Source organism: Haemorhous mexicanus, chromosome 6 (assembly GCF_027477595.1).
Source record: "Haemorhous mexicanus isolate bHaeMex1 chromosome 6, bHaeMex1.pri, whole genome shotgun sequence".
NCBI classification, from domain to species: Eukaryota; Metazoa; Chordata; class Aves; order Passeriformes; family Fringillidae; genus Haemorhous; species Haemorhous mexicanus.
The window spans coordinates 16,652,853-16,680,428 of NC_082346.1; the positions used below are offsets into that span (position 1 = coordinate 16,652,853).

The 27,576-nt window shown below is 40.7% G+C and overlaps 1 protein-coding gene across 6 annotated transcripts in view; it reads left to right on the top strand.

Annotated features, from left to right (window-relative positions):
• The window catches only part of KCNC1 (potassium voltage-gated channel subfamily C member 1), a 123,667-nt gene that overhangs the window by 65,179 nt on the left and 30,912 nt on the right, over positions 1-27,576 (top strand). For all 6 annotated transcript variants that reach the window (XM_059848974.1, XM_059848975.1, XM_059848972.1 and 3 more), the window contains exon 2: positions 19,297-20,230. In XM_059848974.1, coding sequence (XP_059704957.1) covers positions 19,297-20,230 — 934 coding nt within the window. The remainder of the gene's footprint in view (positions 1-19,296; positions 20,231-27,576) is intronic.

The following is a 27,576-nucleotide window of genomic DNA, read 5'->3' on the forward strand; positions in this document are numbered from 1 at the left end:
ACCCAACAGCCAGAGTGTGACCTTCAGTCCAACAGGATAAGGGTTTGGAAGGATCAAACCCAGCGGAGCTGCTCCTGCTGCATATCTGCTGCCAATGTCACCTCAGAACTGAAACACTGATCTCTAGGGAAGAGCACTGAATACCAAAACCTAACACTGGTCTACAAATTTTCCAGGAATGCCTTGCTTTCCTCACTAATGTATGTTTCCCAACCCCTAAGAGTTTTTCTTTAATTTTATTGTAGGTTGGTTACATTTGATGTTCTTCTCACACAAAGGTACCCTTGACCTGGCCACAATTTTTTTCTTTAAAGCAACAAAGCCCATCATAATGGATAAAAAAAGCCCCACTCATTCCTGGCATCTGGTAGGTAGCCTCACACATCTGACATCCTACAAAGCATTAATATCAAAGCCTGCCAGAAGTATGCCTTGTGCAGCAGGGATCAGACTGAAAATTAATGTGCCACTTTCAAATGGTAAAGGCATAAAACTGACTAATCTAATTCCGTGGTGCAAAGAACAGCTGGGTCAGCCGAGGGCAGGTGAGTGAAAGGAGAGCCAGACACCCCTCACTGAGGCATCACAGGGGAAGTGGGTTGAGAATCAGCTCCAGGCATTCCAGGGAGCCAGGAAGATGCCATCAGGCACAAACCTGGCTGCAGGGAGTCCCTGTAATCCTCTCTAGGTCTCAGAGGCATGTTCCAGTTGATTACATAAAAAGGCAAGGAAGATTTTATTTTAATGTGCTTTCTTCTTTGACAGTCTCTCATTTCAAGCCAGTTCTGTCTAAAATAATTATATTATTTTCCCATTCTTTTCCAAGTGTCACAGGGTACCTGGTCACTTCTGGCCTAACCTTGTTGGTTTCAGGGAGAAAAAATATGACAGATCTTCCTCTTTTAGACTTATCTGAAAACTCTACAAAGAGCTCTCTTTGAGCAAGGTATATAAAAATATAGATTTCCCCAATTTCTTTTACTGAAAAAATGAAAATAAACCAAGAAAACAAATAAGGTATCCAAAACCAAGCAAAATTATCATGCTAATGAAGTAATATGTATCTAGAAATCTCCATCAGCTGGGGAAGGGAAACCATGTCTCATGATACCATCACTTTGTGTTCAGTGCACAAGACTTGGTATACTATGAGCATATAACTGCCAAATGATGTATGTTCCCAAAGAAAACACTCAAGGACAGGGAAAAATCTCACTCAGATCCTTATTCTTCTGTTTATGATTTGAAGAAAGAGTAAGGAGCAGAGGACTTTGAAAAAAAAAAAAAGCATCAAAGCCTAAGTTCAGCTACCTGCTTTTCCTTTCAGTCTTCCTTCTGTTGCTCCCAGGTAGTATTTAGTTGTTGCCAAGCAGCAGAGAGCTAATTAGCACAATGTCATGTTTCCTTGTTTTCATCTCTTGCTCCTTCCCACTTACATGCACACTGCTCCTCAACATCCCCAAAATAAAGGTAAATTGGCTGCAAGAAACAAGAGAATTGAAAGCATAGTTTTGCACTCAGCCTATGGAAACACTCCCTCCCCTAGAGCAGTTGCTCTTGTTAATGCAAATCGCCATAAGCTTTGGTCACAGAGCACATTAACATCTCCAGCCAAGCATCTGGTGGGGCTGTGCTGCTCACCTACCCCCAAACCAGCCAGCTGAAATACAGCAGGTATTCCCACTGGAGATACCCTCACTGCAGTGCTGGTGAAGCTCCTGTTGAGGGAAGTTTAGAGAATTTACCATTTGTGCTGCAGTGCACATAGTAAAAAAAGGCTGTCAGAAAAACACAACAGCAGCTTCTATCAATTCATTTGCTGGGATAAAAGAGATGCCTTATTCTAAAGCTATCCACTGTAATCCATTTAGGCACATCACCTTCTGCCCATTTTCTATTTCTTTGCTTCCAAACATTAGTAGTCTTTTTCAGAGACTGAAGAGAAAAAGATTTTTTCTTCCAAGCTACAGACTCACTTTGCATCAGCACTCTTTTTTTAACCCAGAGATACATGTCCCTAGTAGCATGAGAAGAATTTATTCCCTTTTCAGAAGACTCAAATCTATTTCTGTATTTGAAATAGCAGAAGGTCCTAAAAACAACTCCTGCAGCCCTTACACACATGGGCACAGATGAGAAAGAGATCCCAGAATGCAGAAACTGACTGCACGTACAAATCTAACAAAGGTAAGGGGGTAAGACGGTCAAAATAAGGCAGACAAGGAAACTCCAAGCAGAGTCTGACTGCACTGAGACTCAGATCATCTACTTACAGCACAACAAGGAGGGGAGCTTTCCAGCTCTTACAGCCACCATTCATCACTGTTAGCTAAAATATTAGCTTGAATTCTCCCCCTTTATTTCCACCCCCAGCACTTTTGCTAAGCGTTAGATGTTTGTGATTAACCAGAGGCTCTACCAGAATTTCTGGTTGCAAGACGGTGGCCTAAAGTCTGTCCAACAGCCATTAAGAAATTAGAAAAATCAACAGTTATGAAATTCACTGTGTCTGGCATGAAAGCAAATTCCAGGGTTGCCTTTCTGAAGGAGATCAGGAGTTAGTCTCTCTTTTTCGAAACTGCTGACATATCACCTTCCACTACATGGGGGTTTTTTGGAAAACACAAAGGCATGTGTTACAAAATAACATCTCTGTGCTTCCCCATTTTGACTCAATTACATTCTATCTTGGCTCTAGCATCAATAGCCATGGCATATCCAGGGTTCCTGGCCATGAGATTAATGAAATCAGGTCATTTTCCAAATATCTCCCAAGGAAAGTTCAGCCACATGGCCACCATGACACCTAAGTGAGAGCTGGGAAGGGAAACACTCAAGTCAATGTTGAAAATATTTAATCCCAGAGAGTCAGTCAGAGATCCAAGTCTACTTAGAAGACTTTATTAGAGCATGACACTCTAACAAACACATTGCATTGTGTTTCTTGCATTCATGAGCCACAGAGTTGCTCTTCATTTTCAGGCAGCTTGACTATCTCGATACAGTTCTCTGTCTGGCAGGGAGGGGAGGGCTGGGTGTGTGCAGTGAATCTGTCACTTGCAGCAGACAAGAACATCTTGTACTTGAGCTCTTGTTGAGTAGGTTAGAAAGGCAGACAAAGCGGCAGACTTATTAGATTTTTTTTTTAACTGAGGTATTGAACAGTAAAACCCTTATAACACTCTATTAATTTAAACAGGACTGTGCAAGATCTCATTGTCTCCATCAAAAGAACAATAACATTTAAGGGTTAATATTTAAAATAAAAACATTACAGTCTAAACTGAGCTTTGAAGAGATCCCAGCATTCCCAATCCTTATTTTTTTAGGCAATCATCACTAAAATCAAAGGACACATCTGCAAGCTGGAATAGTTGAAACTAAGGAAAGAGATGGAACCAATTCACCATTCCCATCTCTGCTAAGCAACAGACTAGAGAGGCAAAAAAGTAGTTTGCAACAATCTGAAGGGCACTTTGACCACAGGGGAAAAGGTCAAGCGAAACTAAACAGCACATAAATAGGAACAATGGAATGAAAGCTTGATGAGGCTAAAAAAAAATTGAATTAAATTCTTTCACTCTGGAATTCTCCCTTAAAGGAGTGAAATAAGCCCCTTATAATAACCCTGAATAACCGTAGAAGACCCTCACAGTTGCAGCAGGATGTACAAACACACCTTTTGGCATTTCTCACTTCCAAGATTTGTAAGAATGATGTATCTGATATGCACCTGTAAGAATTTAGCATTTGATACGCTAAAATCCTAGGGGTAAAGCACCACCTAATAAGTCTGATTTGCTCATCTTTAATACTAATATGAGTTGTGTACACCTGTGAAGAATTAATAGGACTTTCTGAGCAAGGAGAACAACTGCTAATGGTCATTACACCAGATCAGAGGACTGTAACATCATGCTCTTGAGCAAGCATATGTTGTTCAGGGAAAATAAGCACCTTTTAAACCCCAATGGCTGTGTTAAATCCCATGATATCTGCCTAAGTATCTATGGGGTTTTAAAGGCAGCTTCTTAACCTTGTCAGTCCTACAGCATTGCTGACACCACTACTTAAAATTAGCAGACCTGAGAGAAGTTTCTACAACTCAGCTTTTCAGACTTTTTACTTGGTTTCAGACTGTAAGCTTTGCGTAACTATGGAAAAATCATGGCTGGAGACAGAAGAAATGAATGCAGCAGGCACTGCATATTTCTGAATCTCTCCATCTCGCCCCCCTCGCAGTGATGTGCCTGCCGCATGTCTCTGCATGAGTCATCAGTGCAGGGGAAATACCTCCAAATTAACAGATTAGGAATGGCAGATCCTGCAGACTTGGGCACACTGTCACAGCTATGCTCCTTCCAGAGCCAAGCCCTCGATGCCCATGTAGCTCTGATGACCTCAGACTGCATGGCTCTGGACATGCTCCTGCCAGGATCAAGCAGTGTAGGCTCAGCACAATGCCCCACCTGGACAAAAAGCATTCTCCTTCAAGACTCTACTCTTCTTTGGGCACAAGAGCCAGTGGCAAAGTGGGGAATTCAGATGGGGAAGGGGGAAACAAGGGCAGACGGTGCTGGTGCACCCACCCAACCCAGCCATGTCTTCAGAAGCAGGTTCTGGCCCTCATGCACATCCGTACCAGGACACAAATCTATTTGAGTGCAAACCTATTACATAACTTACACTGAATTATGCAATGCTTTAGAGCTCATTAGCAAGCAGCGGCTACCACAAGTTACAAGTGAAAACAATCTGAAGAAATGAATAAACATGACCTGTTTTGCCCATGCTTTTAGGCCAAGAAATCATGCCTATTACTCCAGGAGTATAAGTTACTGATCTTTAAAAAGTAACAGGTTCGCAACTAGTATTAAAAAAGACAAAACCAGGAATACTCTTATTTGCATAAGTTGCAGTTTATCTTGTTTGGTAAGACTGTAAGTGTCCTAATTTGGTTTGAAAAGTAAAATCAATTGTAAATTTATTTAGACCAATTTACCTGCCTGCCTGTTGTACATCACTGGGCCTGTATTGATTGTTTGAGATGGAACTCATTCCAAATTGTATTGATTTAATTCATTAGCAAATTTTTAGCAAAGCATATTTTGTTGTTTCAGGGCAGAAGTACATAAAGCTCCAGTTAGAGACTGCAGGACTGAGCAGGGGATGTATGGGAGGGGGGCTAGAATTTCTCAAATAAATGAGATTTATAAGTAGCAATATGAATCATCTGTTTCTGATGAAAGATCTTTTTCTAAACAATAAATAAGAAAAACTAGGACTGGAGAAAGCCTAGATACATTGATAGGGGGGAAAAAAATCCAGTTGGTGAAATAAGAATGGGGTGAATAATTCATAAATACTACAGTGTATTGGTCGTTTTAACAGACATTTTGATTTATGGATTTAAGTGCCTAAAATAGCTCAACAATTTATAAAACATCTTAAAATCAACAGATCATGAGTAGATTTGTCTGGCTTTACAGCAAGGCAGTCGAGCTGCATTTGTTACCGTGGCAACTGAAGGCACCTCAGTTACCATGGCTACAGCTCCTTTAAAATACGGAGCAATTCCTCCCTCCCCAACTTTTGTGACTATTCTGAAAAGGAATTTAAAAAACAAAAAAGAGAAATCCTAGTACTCTGTCAACACTTGCTCTGAGACAAAAGGTTTGCAAAATGCAAATTCTGTCAACCCACAATGCCAGGTTAAAGATAAGCTAATTTTTCTGCTGCAAATCTTCACCTCAGTGAGACAGTGTGTTATGAAGAGCTTAGATCTGGGAATCCACAATCTTGGATTACAAAGAGCTTGATGATCACATACTCAGCTCAACATTTCACATCAAAACCAGCTCTGCTGCCCACTGGAAGAGGTGCAGAAATGGACTCCTACTACATTACAAATTCTCTGTATATCAAAGTTCCCCACAAACAGGCAGCTGCCTGGATTGCTGAATGAAAGATGGGAAAAAGGGTCAGAAATCCTGGATTCTTGTTTCTGAGGCAGATGAAGTGGCGACATTCACCTCTCCAGGCTCCAGCCAGCACCTGAGATGTGCTTCCTATTCTGGAAAGGATGGCTTTATGGAGGAAACCATTTACTGCATTCAAATCAGTGTCCTCTGAACTATCCTGAGGTTAGAGTGGCATTTATGTTGCTCAGCTGCAGGTAATCTGTTTAGGGAAGTTGCTTGCACCTAATGCATCAAGACAGGAATAGGCTTTTCCATCTTTCCAGAAAATTGTGCACCTCAATCTAAGACACAGGGCATTCAAGGAAGATGTCACAATGCCTCTTTCACCTCACTGAGGTTTTACCACAAGTTAAATATAAAACTACTTCAAGCTCTGATTGAGAAATAAATAAGTTTTTAAAAATAATCATAAACCTTGATTTGGACATCTTCTGAGTCTCAGCTACCTCTATGTTTTAAAATCACCTTTAACTTTCCCTCCCTAGGAAACAGTTTTTGGTGCTCTCCCAAAACATTCAATCGCACATAGCTGATGTTATAGGCAGGCTTATGGCAGCACACAATTGCCACAAATCACTTAAGAATTAGAAATGGAGCAAGTAAAAATAAGCCCTCTGGGGTGAATGCTATTTTTCATCCTTATTTGCTAACAGAATACCTGGCTTGAACACAAGTCCTGCCTTTCTCCTTTCTTCTCCAACTTCACCCCCAATCCCCTCGCATTTTCCCTTTAATTTTTATGCAGTTTTGTGCCTATTATATGGATGCTTAGTAGGGAAGATTTCCAGAAGTGATTAGTGATTTCTGGTGATTCACTGTTATTCAGTCTCCAAATCAAAATCTCCTGAAGGGCTAAATTTTAATAAGCCATCAGTCCAATCATAGTAAAATATCTGATAAGATTTCCTAGCATTGAGGACTTCAAAGTCTCATGAGAAAGTATTGAGGACACTAGAAAGAGAAGTGGAAATGTTTTCTTAACCCAGAGCTGCCATTTCCACAGTCATTAATGTCACAGGGTGGCACAAAGAACAAAACTCTAAGAGCCTACACAGATCTGAGCCCAGTCCCTCCATTCTTTACACCCCACACACATTTACTGTGTGCTGGACTCACTGAGCTGCAAGGTTAAGGGGAAGAACATGGCTCAAGGACTGAGCTGGAGTTTCACAACCAGATGGCTTTGAACTCTGCAAACAGAATTTCTGGGGGACCATATCTTGGCCAACAGACTCAGTACCCTAACAACAGCCCAGCACTCCAAATTTCACAGATTATCCACCCCTGGGGAAGTTTAGATATTAAGATACAGATTTTGAACACTGTCCCCTAATTTTACCCCAATTCAAGGTCTCAAAACTGGTAGTTGTGTAATGAAAGTTAAGACACCATACTTGATAAACACAAGCTCTAAACACAATCACCTAGTCTGTGGCACAGAAGTGGTACCTACTTGTTTTGCCTTACAAAACAGTTGCAGAGATTGATACCTACATTAACATTTCAACAGCAGGTATAGAGTTCTACACTGTTAGATGCTATAGAGTATTTTGGATTCTTTGTACTGCAGGAAGATACATATTATTCAAACAGAGCTGTTTCAAATGAAAGATATTTCCTTTATGTCTGAGGATAGAATTCAGAAACTGAGTTGGTTCTCCAACCACACTTAGCATGTGCTCTTGAATAAATCTAAGAAATGAAAATACACCACAGATGATACAGCCAGAAGGAAGTAAACAATAATATATGAGAGGATCTTATCATCCAACAAGATGTAGAGTATACTGCAGAACATAAGCTAAACACAGTTGCATAATATTGCTAGCAAACCTTTTAGAATACCATAGATTCCTTCTACCTTGTCCAGAAAGCAAATTTTCTCTAGGTTTAGGCTATGACTTACCTTGTGATCCTTTCTAAATATTTTCATCTTTCTTTTAACCTTGACTGCACAAGAGGTTGGATTTAGAAGTACTTGCTTGTTGCTTATGCAATACCCCTCCTAAGAAGAGTTCAAAAGGCTCCTCCCAGGTCTTTTGTAGCCCCAGCTGAAAGGGGTTAATAGAGAGATGTACTTGGTACAGCACCAGATGAGAGAATGGCTCTCACCTGCAAAGGGCTGTAGGAAGCACCTTTGACAATGCCTAGCAATCAGCTCTGCAGCAACCCCCCTGGAAATCCTCCCTCTGCAAGGCCTCCACAGCTGCCAACCCTGAACTGGCTTATGGGAGGGGTGATCACCACCTGTAGCTCATAGCAGGGTTGGTGTCACAGGGGCTAGATGTGACTCACCAATTTATCCTTAAAAACACAACAACGAGGACAAGGCTTTTTCATTGCTCTCCTCCATGTCAGGACAGAGTTTTTACAAGTATCTAGATTGGGTTCAGTAGGAGAAAATATTGTACCATGGAAAAAAAAGATGTTACAACTTTCTCCTTGAAATCAGGATGGTGCTGTCAGCAAGGGGAGTGGCCATGTGCTCTGACTGCCCTGTGTCATGTACCATGGTGGCAGCTCATGCCATGGCAGATGTCCTCATGAGTCTGGGTTGTATGTTATGCTTTCTGTAAATAACACATCTATACTTGCCCACAAAACAGTGGAATTTCACCAAAACCAAACTGGGCTGTTCTCCATGAGATCTTAGATAAAGAATAAAAAAATTACTGGGGAAGCAAAGTGTGTGACTGCCTGAACAGGAGACTGGCACCTAGTGGCCAGGTTATGATTCCAGATACTTACTGCTGACACATTGAAGAGTGGAGCCACAGAAATACAGGAAAAAATATTTTCTTCTTCAGAGAGACAGGAGAGCTGATGTTGAAAAAAATACCCTCAATCTTGCTGGTCTGAGTCAAGACAGACTATACAGAATCCTTTAGGCTGGAAGTGACTTTTAAAGGTGATCTGGTCCAACACCCTGCAGTGTGCAGGGACATCTTCAACTACATCATGTTGCTCAGAGTTCTAACCTGACCTTGAATGTTTCCAGGGATGGGACATCTACAACCTCTCTAGGCAACCTGCTCTGGTGTTTCACCAGTCTCACAATGAAAAAACTTCCTTATATCTAAGCCTGATTCCCTCATTAAGTTAAAAACCATTAACTCTCATGTAATTGCAACAGGCCCTGCTCAAACATTCATCCTCATCTTTCTTATATGACAAAGGCTATTTTGGAAGTTGCCTAAAAGAGCTACCAACACAGTTTTATAAGTTATGTTGTCACTAATTTGGATATCTAAAATGGCTCACAGCCAGTCAAAACCCAGTACTGACAAAGATTGCTGTCAGTGAAAATTTTGTATGTTCCCATCCTGTGCATTATTCTTGCACAAATTAAGCTGTGCAGGAGCCTCTGCCTAACTAGGGAATGAAAACATCCTCTGCTTTCCAAAATACTGCCTATTTTTTAAATAATTGTTGGGTTTTCTTTTTGATTTGTAATAGTTGCAATTATAAATAAGGTGGATATACTTTTATATGATTATATAATAGTGTTGATATTTGATATTTAGGTTTTGTAGAGCAAAGGCACAAAAAGGTCTCAATATTTAGTAACATATTTAGGCCATCTAGGAGCTTAACAGGACTTTTGTGCTACACACTACCCAAAGGTAGGAAAGAATTATGGCCATAATGCTTTAAAAGCAAAAACTGCTAGCTATAGATTAAGCCAAGCAAACAATATGGAAGGGAAAGTGCCCACAAGACACTGCTAGTCATAATCTGGAAAAAAAATATGAAGAAATGCTGAAATTATCCAAAATGAAGCAGTCATTGAAATGCCTGAGGTTTAACATCCTTGGTTTTAGACACCTTGTTAAGAACTCTGGCTTTTCAGGGAATACATCATCTATGACATCCATCCACACAAACTGCAGTGAAAACAGGAAATCCTGAGCTCAACATTTACGGGCGCTATAGTGATCCCAGGGCTTCCAGTTTTCCAGGGTGAGAAGTTATTTTGAGTGCCTCTGTTCTGAGGTGCTAAACTCAACTATCAGAGGGTAAACACTCAGCTGCTCCCAGAATTTAAATCTCTTCGGAACATATCCCACGGAGTCAGAAACTGAGGTTTCAAAATCCATGGTCAGATATGAAGTAAGTTGGTCTGTAGATGAATTCTATAACTATTTTTGCTATAGTATTGCTTTGGGAGAGAAATTGGGTTAAGGCTGCAGACATAAACTGCTCACCTTTGGGGCTTGATTCATTCTGGACCTTCCACTTCATCCTAAGTAGGAGCTGCCAGCATCATCCTACAGCCTGACACACCCTAGCAGCTCTGTGTGAATGTGTGTGGAAGGTGTGCAGACAGACCTCTCACCCTGTCCAAGGCTGGTTATGTAGCCACCCTGCCCACATGGGAAACTACAAAAGTTGGGCAGGTGCTCATTTTACTTTGTCCTGAGGCAGAAGCATTATTGTCTGCACACACATGAACTGGAACACATACCAAGTACCTTGGCTTAAAAGCCATAGGGAGGAAAGCTGGCCTCACATGCTAAGTTAAGGAGATCTACATTCAGAGCAAAGACTCCCTGTGTTTCAGGTGTTTCCTTATGGACTTTTCTGCTCAATACTCCCACACACTGGAGGTTTTCCTCTTGCAAAAAAAGGTAAGTAAGCAGGGCATGATCTTTCTAAAGGAAATAGAGACCACCAAGCACCCTCTACCTGCTTCGTACCTGTGACAATTTCATTCCTGGGGGTTGCTGTGAAGTTGAAGTTGGTGAATCAAACCTCACTGAGGGTGGGCTCCAAAAGGATGCAGAAATAATGTGTCCAACTCTATGAAAGGCTTCTAGCACCACTTCAAAAGTAGGTTTGAGAGAAGCTGCACACATATAAGCATATAAGCATATGAATTAAGCCACCTTTGGGCAAGTCACAGTGTAGAAGCTGTAACAAAAAGGGAAAAAAATAGACCAGCAGTAAGTTAGAGAGGAAGGAAGTGTGATTTTCTCAGGAGATAAATCCAGAACAAAGGTGGTGAGGTGAGATCCTGAAAATCCTAACGCATGACACCACCACCATTCATTGCTACAAAACTCTCCCATTCAGTTTAGAACAGAAACCATGCAAAGTCCAAAAAATGTTACCAGCTGCCTAACAAAAAAAAAAAAACTGAAACTCCTAGTACTAATGGGCAATTAAAATTGTGGTTTCTTTTGCCATGTGTTAGTTTATGCTCCATGTATTAGATATTACATGACTTTCTCAGTTTCTTTAATCCTAAAGCTTTTGAGAGAACTGATAGTATAAAAGTGTGTGGCATCATCTGAAAACGAGATTAATAATTATATTGAATTTATGCAGCAAAAGCACGAGCATATGAAAAGAGATGTCTAGGACTCATGGGATGTTTGAATGCTCAGTGGTTGTTAGCTTACAAATTTAGGAAAACATCTGAAAATTTCTAAATGCTTAGTTGTCTGTGATGGATAGGACAAAAATGAAAAAGCTTAAAATTAAGATGATTTAGATTAGGCATTAGGAAGGAAAAAAAAGATTAAAAATGGTGAAGTACTGGGATAAATTTCTTGCACAATTTCCATGATATTCACCAGTAGAGACCCTTACAACAGTCAGTGTAGCTGCCTTTCAGGAATGATCAAAGACTGGGCTTTGGGACAGGGAAATGACAGTTTTGAAGGTCCCTATCAAGCACACATTTCTGCAGTCCCTCAGAGATGGAAGGCTTACTTTCACACTTATAGCTCCTTCTGCTGTGTCTCATATACTCAGCTGCAGGAGTCTTGGGGCCCTTTTGGAACAGGAATCTATATATGTTAAGAATTTCCCACTGCGCCATTGCTGAGCAGTATGAAATATTCCTTGGTCCCACCATACTGTTCCCATTTAGTTCTCACTACCAGACTAGGAAGCAGCAAGGAAGCTTTGCAAAATAAATTCACTTCTCTGCAGTGTCAATGTTCCCATTAATTCACAAGACTTAATCTGTCCTAGATAAAACTGGAAGGTTTGCCTGTGACCTACAAAGAACCATTCCAGCCCTTGCCTGGTGACCACCTGGCTGGCCATGTGGCTCCTGAGGAGCACTGTCCATACCCCACTTCCAGTTCTGATGCAGCCTTGCTTATCCCAGTAACTACCTTGTCAAAGCACATTGCTGCCTGCTAGGACTAACATTTGAGAGATCAGCTTCTAATTTATTTATTGCAACGTCAACACCGAATAACTTAAGCATATTTTCCACAGATGACTGCACATTTTTTTTAACACGCTGTTTCATGTCTGTGTGCCACAAAGCATTCCAAGATTTTTTTGCAAGCTGTCATATATTTTTTGGCATTACATAATCATTTGGTCCATGAGCTGCTAGTGGACTTTTTATCCAACTCTAGAGCAAGCTCTGTCTATCCTCAAGGCTCGTTCTTCCATTTGTCACAGCTACAAAACATGAATTTGAATAATCTTGTGAGTGAACCAGCATGTTTGCTGATGTGAGCGTCTCTATCAATTGTATTATCATCTCAGTGAGAGGCAGACTGCTGAGAGGGTCATCTCTGCCTTCACTGAGAACAGCTTGGTCCTAACATCTGATTGTGCCTTCATATACCTACACCACACCCATAAAAAAATTATTGGATTTTTTTTTCCCATGCAAATATTTTCCTTTTCATGATCATTGCTCACAGGATCTCGAAACATCTTCCATTAGGATTCTTAATGAAATATTGCAGAGGATGTTTTTTGACAGTGTCCTAGCTTTTGCTCACATCCCCAGCATTATCTGGTTGTTGGTATCATGTACCCACATTTAGTCATCTGATCAGTCATACAGATTCAGTATAACTTTCAAAAATTCAGCAGAATTACTGGCACATTAAAAATGAGTCATTTGTTTGAATCAGGGTCCATATCTCTAAGAAAGCCTGGAAAATTGATCTTGACATAACAAAGTGTTTATAAAGCTAAGTATTTAAGGCAGCTTTCACTTAAGCCATACTTTGGCTTAGCTGCAGCAAAAAGATTTGTCTTGTTAAATAATTAGGGGACACATGGGCTGGACTAAATTAATCTTAAATTAAGATTGATTAAAGTACTGTTTACAGATTAAAACAAAAAATAGGCAAAGCTTTGAGATTCGAGTCACAGATGGGCAAACGCTGGCATTTTCATGGAAGTACAGTAGTTTTGAGAGACAAACCTCAATCAGATGAACTACTGTAAAACAAAGTTGGTAAAGTACTTGAAGAGATTCTTTGTAAATAGAAACCCCAGTGCATTATACAGGTCTAGCACAGGTCTCTGGGTATGTTTGAATTACTGATGTTTTGTAGAAAACCAACTCCTCTGTTGCCAGCATATATTATTGAAACTCTTCTGAGCCTAGCTTTTTCCTACAAGTGTGTAGCAGAGATAGACAAAGTGAAAAATTACTAGACTTGTGGTTTTTATATTATTCTGCCCATCCACACCCCTCAGCCCTCTCCCATTCCCCCAAAACAAACAAACAAAAAACCCAAAACAAACTAACCCAAACATAATAGATCTCACTAGAGTCACAATATACTTTTCAGGAAGCTCCATAGCAGTAAGACTACCATCGTTTCTCCCTCAGAGACAGAGTTCTGTGGTGAGTTCTATGTTCTCACCTCCCATTTCAGTCTTGGCAAGCCCTGAGAGAGAGAAGCAGCAAAGAGAGAAGCAGGAAACCTCCGGCTGCTCAGGGTCCCGCTCATGCAGACTGAGATGACAACTGCTTAGTTCCTCTTCTTTGCTGGTTCAACAGCAAAGAGATAGTGCCACTTACATAGAGAATTTCCTGATGCTTTAACAGATGTAGTTCAATCAAAATGCCACCTTCCTCTGTTTTTCATCCAGAGGTTCTGGGGAAGGTACAATTTCCTGAATTTCCCTATAAAAGGATAGGGATTAAGAATCACTTTCAAAAATATTTCTGATAGTAGATGGAAAGGAAAAGTCTGGCAAATCTTTTTTGAGTGTTCTCTGTTTCTTTTCTCCCATCTAGCTTGAGTAGGATTGTTAAATGATTCTGAGCAGTATCAAAGGAGAAGAGCACATGTCTGCGGCGTGCAGCTGCTACTAACTCGCCCTGAACGTGTGATCTGGAATGAATTATGAATAGCGTGTCTTGTGCACCGCTATTTCCTAGAAAACAAACTCTGCGGTTACTGAAACCTGACTTGCAAAGCCCTGCTGCTTCCACTGCCACCACACACTTTCCTTGTCTCTGATCTAAGAGTGCTGCCAAGATTCAGCCAAGGCCTCCTTCCCAAGTCCCCACTCCAGACATACATGGGTCTGGACAGGGAGCAGATGTAAGTTGGCAGGCAGTTCCAAGCCCCAAAGACTTTATTATCTCAATTAAATTAAAATTAAAAAAAAATAAAAAGAAAAAGAATGGTGCAAAAGATGCAGGCCCACATGCTTGAATGTGTCAATGGTGGAGGCTGGAAAAGAGCCTCACTCATCTGATTTCTGATCTGGTACTTTTGTCACCAACCTTCACTGCCCATCTGCACTGAAGTCTGGGAATTCCAGGCACCATATCAAAGAATTCTAGAAGGTTATCCAGCATATTTGTGTGGACTCAAGCATAAAAGAAGGTTTCTTATCTCCAAGACCAGAACTATCTAAGACATGCAAGGTAAAGTGCTGTTTTAGAAAACTACTCCCAGAAGTAAAGAGCAAACCCTCTGTATTTAATCCTGTCTCATCCAACACTCAGACCTTTTATCTAAGCCTAGCCTCTAAATCCTCATGTATTAGAAGGTTTATTTGAGTTTTTAAGGCTGTTGGACTTTTGTTTTCTTTCCATGCTGAGTGGAAAGATGCTGGCTAATTATTCATGAGGGGCTATGTCTGATTCCACTACCTTGCTCCTTTTAAAGCCATGCAAAGTTGATGTGAAACACTACTGTTATAAATTAATTGGTACTTCATATTCCCACTGCCCTGGCAAAAATGGCTGGGTTAGACATAAGGCAGGGAGAAGAGATAGATAGATAGATAGATAGATAGATAGATAGATAGATAGACAGACAGATAGATAGATAGATAGATAGATAGATAGATAGATAGATAGGCAGACAGACAGACTGATTTAATCAGAGGCAAGATAAATTAGGTTACAAAATTCTTCACTTAGGGGCATGACACCTTTTAGAATCTTTCCAACTAAATGTATTAAAATATAGCCAGTATTAAGAGAAATTATGCAGGAGTGTAATTTCTTCTGTCTCCAGAATGAAAATATTTTAATGCAACTTACATTTTAATCCAAATCTCCCCCTGTTAAATCTCCTCTCTGCCTTTGCTTATGGCTTTTGTGATTTTGGACAATCTGAGATTTTTCTTTGTTGGTATTAGAGCCATAAAAAAAAAGTGATAGCAGCAGCATTTCTAGTGAAATAGAAATCATTCACATGTCAAAGCAAATAAAAGAGTTTTGATCACTTCAAACACTTCACCTAGGTATATTCTTTAATTATAGAAAATTTTAGTTGCCATTATGTAACTCAACAGCATGTGACATCACTTCTTAAAATCCTCACTCTTTTCCCTCAGCCCATCCAGATCTTAGGAAGAAGAGAAACTGCTGTAAAATGTAAGATTATGAACCACTAAATTATAGAAGAGCGATCCATTGGTTTGATTAGTTTTCAGACCATTATTCGTGAAATAAAAAGAGAAAGACTGATTTTCAAAGACAATAGAACCCATGTGAGTCCTGTAGTTTTCATCAGATTTTATCAGCATTGCCCATCTCCGGATTTGACAAGTTATCATGTTAGGCTAAATGGGCCTCTGATGGTAGGCCAGGGAGAACTCTTTTTTTTTTTTCATATCTTTGGAAAAAATTAATGCTGGTTTTCCTAGAAAAGCCTACTCATCGATTTTTGTGCTATTAGATCATGCTTACAGTTTGCTAAATCTCAGATTAACAAAGAAAAATACTCAGAAGAAAGAAGAGAAGAGAGCAATATAAACTGGGGATCACAAACATAAATCTGTGCCAGTTTACTTGTGGTAAACTGCTAAATTCCTGTGTTCCAAGAAGCTGAAGATGATAAATCTATCAGGGATGGATGCCAGTGAACAAATTGTCAGGCCTGACTTTCAGGCATTTCTGAACTTAAATTGGAGAAAAGTTAAATTGGAGAAAAATACTGGGAGTCTTCCTGTCAATACCATTACTCATACATAGTTTAATGAAATCTTGAAAGCAGACTCATGCTTTCAAAGCCACAAAGCCTACAAAAACATGCCCATCCCTGGGAAAAAATGCTGTTAAAACCAGATAGGAAGCAGACACTTCACACTCATTTAGGAGGTGCTTCCTGCTCTGCTGAAGTGGGGACTAAAAGCTCTCAATTACCGTGTGAAGCCAAGGTTTGAGCACACAGGGGCTAACAAGGAGAGATCATGGGTGTGATGTTCTCTCCCATAGCACTGCCAACCTGTACCACTGCAGAAAACTTAATTCCTGGTCAGAATTGGTTATTTATTCTCTTCAATACAATGAAACATCAGTTTCAAGATACCTTCTGTGCAAGGTCAGCCTGAAGGTTGTCCTAAGCAGGAAAAACTCACACAGGAGATATATTCATATACACCAAGAAGAGGATTGCATTTGAGTCAGGATAAAGAAAGGGGCCATCTTCATAAACCCTTAAAATGCAAAATGGTTTTATTGCCGTCTCTCCTTCTCATCTGTGAGTGCTACCTGTCTTAAGGAAGTGTCAGCACTTCCTTCTGCAGCCTGAACTCTCAGGGCTGTATGAGTCTGTGCAACAATCTGCCCCAGGCTGGAACACAGTAGACATGCTCAGGCTGCTAGGAACTTCTTCCTGACTGCTTGGTGCAAGATGCTTTTGGATTCTCATTTTACTCACATGCAGACAATCAATCTCTGAGTGCTATTGATATCGTACACAAAAGTGATTTTTCAGGAAGACTGTTGATATACTAAAGCCACTAACATTTAGATAAAAGCATATAGAACCTGCACACATTTCTATAGGATCACAAACCACATGATCAACACCACGTATTTTACAGATGGAGAAATGGTGCATTAAGAAATTTCCCTCCTTAACAGGAGATTCTGACAAAAAATATACCCAAAAATCCTGCTTCTCAATTTCCCTAATCTTGATATTGTTTATCTCCCAGATACATTAGGCATTGATTTAGCACATATCAGCATGTATAGCAGATCCTCACATAATAGTGCTGTAAGAACCTGACGTTTTTAGGGGAAAATATCACTTTTTTGTTTAAATTTGCAACAATGGTTCTGATCTCTTTGGCAACAAAGCTGAATTTGAAAAGCAGAAGAGTCTGTTTGCTTCTGTGTCCTTCCAAGCTTATTTGCTCTTACTGGCCTAACACTGGCATAGGCTGCCCAGAGAGGCTGTGGGATCTCCAGCCTTGGAGATACACCTAGACTAGGCAGGAGCAACCCGATCCAGCTTTGAAGTTGTACCAAACAACCTCCAGGGGGCCCTTCCAACCTAAATGATTTTGTGATTTTATTCTCTTCCATTTTCTTTGTATTCTATTAAACGGTTCACCTCAAAATGTGGCAAATCCATGCTTTTGACTTTGTTTGCTAATATAGAAGGTCAAGTGTAATTCTACACTAGGTCTACCCAGGAAGGCAGACAGAGGAACTTGATTGCAGGAGAGCTTTGATAGTTTGAAGTATAGGTTATTTTTAATGGGTCCATTCCTTTGGCAACAATTTTGTTCAGACTATTGCACTGCATTCACTGGCAACACCCAGACAGAAGAAACTAGTTCTTTCCAACCCCTGTGTTGACTACACTGTTGAAAAAGGGACACTGTGAGTAACAGGAAACTAAAAGGAACGGGAAACTAATATTTTTATTATCACAGTTGCTCATGCTCATAAAGACAGGGAAATACCTTATGTGACATCTCTTGTCGAGGTGACACGCAAGACAAACAAGAAGATAACAGATGTAGGGAGTGGAGTGGCAAGAGGTTTTACCATGACCGTACTACTCCAACGCACAAAGAGACTTAGATATGTGCAAATTACTTAATTGATTAAAGGAGGACTGAGCAGGGAAACTGTGGTTACAAGACTTGTGAATTTTGGCCTGACTGCTCTGACTGTACCCCTCAATTATCCTGGAATATAACCAAGAGACCTCCTTTAGGCTGAGGAAAGAGTGAGAAAAGCTAAAAAAGCTGGCTTTGATCAGCTTGGAGAATAGAATTCTCCAGGGAGACCTTATTGCTGCCAACAAGGTCTCCCAGTCAATATTTAAAGGAAGCTCATAAGAAAGATGCAGATTGACATTTTTGTAAGTCCTGTTGTGACAGGACCCAGGGTAATGGTTTTAAACTAAACAAGGGAAGATTCATACTAGAAGAGATTTTTTTACAATGAGGGTGGCGGAACACAAGCACAGATTTCCCAGAGAGGTGGCGGATGCCCCATCCCTGGAAACATTCGAGGCCAGATTGTAATAGAAATCCAACATCCTTTAAAAAAAATTCATCTAATTCTGGTACAAGTCTTACACTGCAATGAGAATCTCTTCAAAAAAATTGTGTCTTGTAAAAGCAAAAAGATCTGTGTCCCTTGGAATCAGATGACAGGCTTATCTGAAAGCTCTTCCTTACCCCCCCATCCCCCACTCCCACAAGATCTAGAGAAGGGAACTGAGAACAGAGGCATTTGAAAGCTCTATTTGATAGTGTGACTCTTCTCAACCTGTGTCTGGGGTTTGCCAAGAAAGTCTGATGGTGCCAAGGACTCTGCTTCTTGCTGTAGAGCCCACCTGAGACTGCCACCAGTATTTACTAGCACCTTTCTAAGATCTGAAATATTACAGCTCTCACTAAGCTGGGAGCAGCCATGATACTGCTGGGAGAATGCTGAGAAAAGTACTGCCTGGCAGCTGTCCTGGAAGGTGTGCTCTCTCTTTAAGGCAAGGAAGTAACAGAAGACCAAGTTCAGGAAGGTACAATTTCAATACGTCTTTAACCTTAAATCCCACAGATAGTCCTGAGATTTAAGTGCTTGCTTCAATTGACACTCACACTAAGGTGCTATCTGTACAAGAATAGACTTTAGTGTGTACTTATATACGGCTTTCCCTCCCAGGCTGAATGTTAGGCTGTCTTTGCAGGTGAGACTTGGCATCTTAAGCCCACAGGAAGAAGACTTGGCATTATATTCACATTTAATACAGCTCTTGCCTCCGCCTGATGCTTCAGAATCAAAGCCCCCATACTTAACCTATGGTTTAACATTTCTCTCATATCTTTCTTTCCACAGTATGTGGCATTTGCCTCCCTGTTCTTCATTCTGGTCTCCATTACCACCTTCTGCCTCGAGACCCACGAGAGATTTAACCCCATTGTGAACAAGACAGAAACTGAATTCATCGGGAATGACACCCAGGTGCGGCACTACAGGGAAGCGGAGACGGAAGCCTTTCTCACCTACATCGAAGGTGTCTGTGTGGTCTGGTTTACATTTGAATTCTTGATGAGAGTCACTTTCTGCCCAAACAAGGTGGAATTTATCAAAAACTCTTTGAACATCATTGACTTTGTGGCCATACTGCCTTTCTATCTAGAGGTTGGACTCAGTGGCCTGTCTTCCAAAGCTGCTAAGGATGTCCTGGGCTTCCTCCGCGTAGTCCGTTTCGTGCGAATCCTGCGAATTTTCAAGCTGACCCGCCACTTCGTCGGGTTGCGGGTCTTGGGACACACCCTCCGTGCCAGCACAAACGAATTCTTGCTGCTCATCATATTTTTGGCATTGGGCGTCTTAATCTTTGCCACGATGATCTATTATGCCGAGAGAATAGGTGCTAAACCAAATGACCCTAGTGCCAGTGAACACACACACTTTAAAAATATCCCCATCGGCTTTTGGTGGGCTGTTGTCACCATGACGACCCTGGGCTACGGAGACATGTATCCTCAGACTTGGTCAGGCATGCTGGTGGGGGCCCTCTGCGCTCTCGCTGGTGTGCTGACCATTGCCATGCCTGTCCCTGTCATTGTGAACAATTTCGGAATGTATTACTCCTTAGCTATGGCTAAGCAGAAGCTACCAAAGAAAAAAAAGAAGCATATCCCGAGGCCACCCCAGCTGGGATCCCCCAATTATTGTAAATCTGTCGTAAACTCTCCACACCACAGTACTCAGAGCGACACTTGCCCACTGGCCCAAGAAGAAATTTTAGAAATTAACAGAGCAGGTAGGAAACCTCTTAGAGGAATGTCCATCTGACCGTTAACCTCCATCCCGCGTAGTGATTTAAGATTCAGCCAGACTGCTTTCTTAGAGCAATGGGTAGCACATTTATCCATTCTAGTCCCACCATCACACAGTGAATAATATGTGTGAAGTCTAGGTTGCAGGGACAAATGGTACAGTGGAGGCTGATCAGCAAAACTAAGGATGAGAGCACGCTCTAGGAGCCCAAACTTTGGTCCTGGTTAAGGGCATACAAGTCTCAAGATATTTTGGAAAGCTGTTACATCTAGTGGAAGAATTTTGAGAGTTCTACAGCTGTGTTGCTGGACTGTGTAATGCATCTCAGAGGCTCCTGAGAGCTGAATGCTTCATAGAGCAGAGTAGGAGCCAAGTACTCAGCAATTACAGAGCTTTCTGACAAAACAGGGCTGGAATTCGAAACAGCCAGATGCTTTCTCATTTGTTCCCATTTGGGACCTTTCAGCTGTTTTAAATGGCAGATATTGTACATCTCATTACAGAAACTAGGTGCCTAGTAAGTTGAAGGGACAACTATACCATCATGCATATTCATGAGACAATCCAGTCTCTTTCTGATGATTAACTGCAAAGTAGAACAACAGCTCAAATTCTTGACACTAATGCAAAATGACTCACTCTGAGACAAGACTAGATGTAAGGATGTTTATTCCATGGCATGCAAATCAATCTATTCTATAATACTCCACTAGAATTTAGCATTTAGAACTATGACGAGTTTTGAACTACATTTTCTAAAACATGCTCCTTTTGCAAGTATGGGTTGGTGAGTTACAGCTCTTTCAACCTTCTAGCAGCAAAGGCCAACTGGAAAAGGTCTGACTGGTCATTACCAGCTGGTTTGGCCTAAACAGTGATTGCCTCGTTCTTATATTTAATTGTACTGATTCATGTTAGCAATAGGTGAAAACAGAGCTAAATTAACCATTCTAATTCTACTGGGAGGGGGGAGGGAAATGGAAAGAATACTAGTCACCATGGAATATATTATAATATCCCATGGCTAGTGGTTAATTATGGGAATATCTCAGTTCTATGAGACTCCTATGGCACACAAAATTACGGGGCTACAATTTGATTTTTTTAAACCCCATAATCTACCTCTACCCATGGAATATCACTAGTTATTCTATGGAGTAATTTGAAAGTAGATAACTACGTTGAAGACAATGCCAACTTCATTTTTGGCGGATGTTCCAGCCAAGTTGCATAGTAGACATTCTTCAGCCTTTTCAGAATATCCCCCTGTGTTGTATTAGAAAGGACAGATCGCCAGCCAAGTGATCTCAACTGACATAGAGTTCAAAACAGGTGTTTTGGAAGAGCTAGCATATACCTATGATGGTCTTGTGTTATCATTTTTTGCTTTGAAGAAAATTCTGATTTGTTACTCATTGTGAGTGAGATATTTTCTCATCATCTCATAGCCATGCATGTTGATGTCATTGTGAGAAGCACAAAGAAAGTGAGACTTTCCTTTGTGTGTGACTTCACCAATGCCAATGCTAATTTTGGTGGGCAAGAGCTGGTGGGAATCTTTCTCTTCTTTCCTATTCTCTTTTCTCTTCCTTTCTTATTTCTTTTCCCTCTGTGCAAGTATGTAAAATCCATTCAAAAGGTAAATAGCTTTCATTTTGTTTTTGTTAAAGGCTATTTCCATTGCAACAGGCCAATCACAATTCACGTGACTGATAGACTGTACCAACTGTACCCTTGGCGCACATAAGCGATGGTTCTATCATCCATTCCCCTCAGGTTGCAAATGCTTATCACTGCTCATGTTCAAGCAGCAAACTTCCTCATAAAGCAGATGCTTTTGGAGCATCATGGATCAAGAGGCAAAGAGGGCACAGCAGTATTGTGTGTCTCCTACCATGAGCAATGTGCCAACGGCCCCAAGATAGGTTGCAAGAAGTGCCAGACTCTGAGGTGCTTTAGCAGTCAGCTACAGAGTGAAATCAGTTCAGAAATCCCTGGCTTTATAAAGTCCCTTCCATTACCTACCCTGGTCCTCTCTGGATAGTGGAGGATCAGGAATCTACAAGTTCAGTAGAATTCCACACTGGTATCCTGAGAATACATGTAATTTTTGGTTCAATGTGGGACTGTTTCGCCACCGTCAGTGCTCTAAACTCAGCTGTTACCACAATATCCATGAAGTATTGATAGTAGCAGCAACTTATCTATTTCTGCAATAATTAAGAGAGACTATTTTTATATACATATACAAGCATATATATTTTAAGAAGTAACAAAGCACACTTACACTTCAGCTAACAAAATTGTAACACTGTAGCTGGAGTTCTGTTTCTGATAATTATTATGCACCACTAGCAGCAAAAAATATTGCCTGTATCTTTTAGCTTCCAAATAGGGAACGATCTATATGTGTGCAGGAGAAAAGCAAAAAATACTAAGATCAGAACCAAACCGTTAAGACAAGATCTGCATTGCCTTGGATGTTAAGTTTCATTTCTGTAACATGAAGCATTCACAGAAATTGACTTATTTTTGAAACCATTACCAGCACATTATATGAAAGCAGGGACTTGCAAGCAGTGAAAAGCTTTAGGTTGGTTAACATCATCTAATTGTAAACACCTAGTTATAATTAATATTATAGTTAATATTGCATTAGGAACACAGAATGGGTGCCTAACTTTTCTAAAATAGTGTCCAAGTTGTCCAGCACATTTCTTGTAATTTTTAACTGTAAAGCTTCAGTGTGACAGTGTCTGGGACACATAAGGTCATGTGATTTGTATCCAATATGTTATTAAAAACCAAAAAGCCTGCTTAGTTGCTCAGGTATAAAGGACATCACATGAAGTTATTAATTCTATATATTATTGGTGGTGGAGGGATTAAGCACATCACCAAACAGGGCTGAGCATGAAGTAATTCCACACCTCTCCCTCTCTCATTCTCCGAGTCAGCACTTCACATCTGCTCCTGGTCCATGTCCTCAGGGCCAAGGGGGCTCTACAGAGAACTCAGCACTGCTCTGCCCAGTGCCTCCTCCCAGGATAAGGAGCACTTTCCTGGCACAGGCATGCCAACAGCAGAGCTTAGCCCACAGGCTGCACAGCTGCTGCCAACGATGCTGTGGTCATTTGCAGCCAAAGCAAAGTTGCTTTGAATTTAAAGACTGGCAGATTTCAATTAAATCTTTTTATTGCCCCCAACACTCTCAGCAGCTCAGTCCTGGACTAATCTACATCTGGCAGGAGGGTATCTTTAATTAACAGTACTTGACTTTAATCTGTCAGAGTTTAAGAATATCAGTTTCTTTCTACCTTACCTCCCTTTCCTGCAGCAGCTCTTCCTGTTTTCCATCCCACCAGTGGGTGGCTGGGAAAGCAGCAAGAGTGAGGAAAGGCATTTCAGAGTAGAGGATGGCAGAGCTCGAGCTGCAGGCAGACCTTCACCAGCAGCATTAAGAAAGGAGAAATTTCCTCTATACAAAACATTGTCTGCAAAGCCATTTCTGCTTAGAGTGCCTGGTGAAACTGGGCCTGATACAGAGCAGCAGATTTCACCTGATCAATTTGACCAAAACTCCTTGACCTGGGGAGTTTATATCTCAAACTATAGAGAACTGTGTGTCCCCTCACTTAATATACACCCACCAAATTTTAGCATCTCCATGTCAAAGGGTTGATGTTGTTATGTTGCAGTGCTGTTTACAGGCCCTGTTTAACATCAGGGCTTCATTTTGGCATCATTTTATGCAGAACAACTGATATACGGCAATTAAATACCCAACAGGCTAAGTGGACAGCAAAAATGGAAATAATCCCCAATATTTTCAGTTGACACAGGGCTTAATTTAATTAAGGAAGATTACTTGAAAGGTCTGTGGCAGAGCCACTAGTTGACTATAACTATAAAATCATCAGTCAACCAGTCTGCTATGCTGGAGTGCCTTTTAGCACTCCAAGCTGTTTAGAATACTTTCAAGGCTTGAGTATTCTAAACAGTCAGTATCCTAACAGAAGTTTAAAAAAAAAAGAAACCAGACCAGAAAAAACAAACAACAACAAAAAAAAGGGAAAACAAACCCATAAAAAGACAGTGACCACTTAAACATGACTTTTGTCCCACACCTCACACTGCCCTACAAGTATAATAATTTAATTCAGTACACAGTGAAACATTTTAAGGCACAAGTTTGTAAGAAGACCTCAAAACATACAAAACAAGTATTAAAAGCTCTCAGTTTTGTTTTTAAAGTATTGCCCAGTTCCTCAGCCCTTCTCTTTCATGAGCTGTGTGCTCACCTGCTGGACCGACTGACTGCATGGTGACATCTCAGAGTTGTCACTGGATGAAGCAGTGAATGCAACTTCCCAACATTGTAAAAGAAATTTAGAACATGAGTGGAATTCATAACTTCATTTGATGTCTACAGTACTGTCTGGTGCCACACAGCAATGGTCTAAAGAATGCATTCATAATACATAAGCCAAGGAGATAGGTCATTTGGCGTTTGTTCAGAGATTTACCCCACCCTTTTATTCTTTTCATGTATATATTTACGACACCAGCACACAAAAGGTTTATATTGACTTTAACATGGCCAAATTAAGAATTTCTCACCTCTCTGATCCACTGTGCATGGAGCTTCGCTTAAGCTATACTCCAATGATATCCTTGTGCAGGCTCTTTCACAGAGTACTGGTGGCAAAATTCTCTATTCATTGCACGGCTGTAAAATACACCAAAAAATTACTACAATTGAGGCACCTAAGAGGAGAGGGGTAATATCTGTCATTACTAACACAGACTTCAGCTTCAGAAAAACATTCTGTGGTTCTTTTACTTCTCTGCCCCAAAGCCAATTTTCAATAACCCACTCCTAGACTATCCTGATGTCTGAATAGTTAAAGTAATCCAAGTCTAACACTGACAGAAGGGAGCTACAAAGTTGCAGTGACTCCAGTGTACTCCATGGTCAGATGAACTGGAACAAACTGTGATGTTAGGAACCCATTATTTCAATGCAATTTCCTGAGAGAGAGCTGATCTCCTTTTAAAGAAATCGTGTGGAATTACCCATTCCAGCTTTATCACTCATGCTTTCTGAAGGAGTTGCTCTTTTCTCAGGGCTTCATTTTTCATCTCTTCTGTCATCATAACCTAAATAACCCGTATTCCTTGTGCAACACACTGGCTCTAACGTCAGAAGTGTGCTGAGCACGGTAATTCTAGTGCCAGTGCTCAGTGGGAGCTGGGAACTCTAGGCAGCTCTTGTCAGAGGCCCATTCTGCTGCTTGACATTTCACTGCAGCTTGTGAACCTTGGTGGCTTTTATGGAGAACAAAGCATTGTTAAAGCCATACTTATGTAGTCACTGTGGTGGTCCTTCAAACCTCCAGGAAGCAAATTCTCTGATCAAGTGTCTCTGAACATTATAAAAAAAGTCTCATCTAATTTTAGTGTCATAAAGCCTTTGCCCCTCTCTGTATGACGGACAGTAGATGGCAAAGTAACTGCTAAGATCTTAGGTCTGTTTCACCTCAAAAAGCTTAGGTGTTTAAATGGACATAAAAAGAACTAAAAAGGCAATGGAAAAGGTAATATGGATGTGTTTTTTCTTTCCTCACTATACTTAGCCTTCCTAGTCTTTAAAATGCAAAACTGCTCACTACAAAATAGCAAATGAGGTAATGATCACATCTTGATATCACTGACAATGGAGTCTTTGGGATCTAATGGAGGAATTGCTAACAGCTCAAAACAAAAGGAATAATACTCAGTTATTCTCATCTAACTTAAGTTTAATTTGTATGAGGTGCCCCTTATATTGGAAGAAGAATCAGGCAGCCTCTGAGAGTAATCCACTCATTTGTGACCTGAGTTATCCTCTGGGGGTGCCTTTCCCCATAAGAGATCACAGGTGACTGCAGCTCTAATTCAATATTGTCAGTTAAGCGCCCACAGTTCTGTGGAAGCACTTTGGATCTATTCTTTGCCCCCTGCCCCATGTGGCATTCCTGAAACCTCACAGCTGAGGGTCACATGTAAAGCAGAATCTATAGCTAATATAATGTAATACCCTGTTGTGCAATTATTCTTCTGTCACTTCCTGTAGAGATAAAACTGGTGGGTGTCACTTGTACTACTGTTGACTTTAGAATGTGAGTAAAAAATAACATCCTCTATGTCAAGTCATTTGAAAACAAAGAGAAGGAGCTATGTATTCAAGCACAGTGCTTTCTGTTTCCTGCTTTTTTCTGGCACTAGGTGAGATGTGAAAAAAAAATTCTAAAATTAGAAAATCTCCCCACACAAACCCTGTAGGCCAGAGCTGGGGCTGAATATGTTTAGGGAAAGGACTGCACTAAGCTAAAAAACAAATGCAGAACTAAATAATAAATTTTAGGAGTTTTCATGCCTTAATAACCTAATGAGCACAAGGCACTTTGAGTCATGGGAAAACACAGATACAAGCACTTTAGCCAAATAAGACCAACCTGTGCCAATCCTACAGCACAAAGCAGATATAAATATGGTAAATCCTCTTTCTCAAGCACATGGTTCCCATGCCATCCAGTGCAGAATGCATTCCTGGAATATGAAAGAGATACTCTTGGCATCTCTTCCTTCTGCGGTACTGAGTATGGTTGGTGTTTGCAGGACAGATACAGGAAAAGGCACCTCTGTGCAACAAATGCATTTCTGCTGCAGTATGGTTAAACACACCAGATTACCTGTTACTACAAAAGGCCAGGGGAAAAGCAGTGTAGGGTATGAGGTCCCAGTTCTGTGCCCAGTCCACTTGCTTGTATCCCTCTTGACTATACTTGCTGGATATTTTCTCCCAGCCCTTTGTTGACTTGCTTCTCTGTTTGTAAGCACAAAGCTGAAATAACAAGCACTCTACCATTCCTGCTGTCATTGTTCTTTGCATTCATTCATCCATGTTCCATGTCTCAGACACCTTCCATACTGTATAGATCATCATACTGTATTCCTCAGTCAGAGCAGTAATATAAAGTGGTAACATCACTCACCTGACTGCATTTTCCTGTAACTTCTACCTGACATGTCAATGACCCCCCCTGGTGTTAGTGAGACTCTCAGATGTTCAGCGTAGGTATAAGTAAACCCCCAAGAAGATCAGGATGAAACTAGGAAGGATCTTCCAGAGCTCTTTGCAATGCAGGATTTTCCAGAAGCAATCATTCTCAGCACTGCATTAAGCATATATCCAATAATGCCTGTAAATAGCAAGATGCCCTGGATCAACTTTCCTAGAGCTCCTGTACTTCTCTAGCAGTACCAGTAGGTAGGCAGCCAACATAC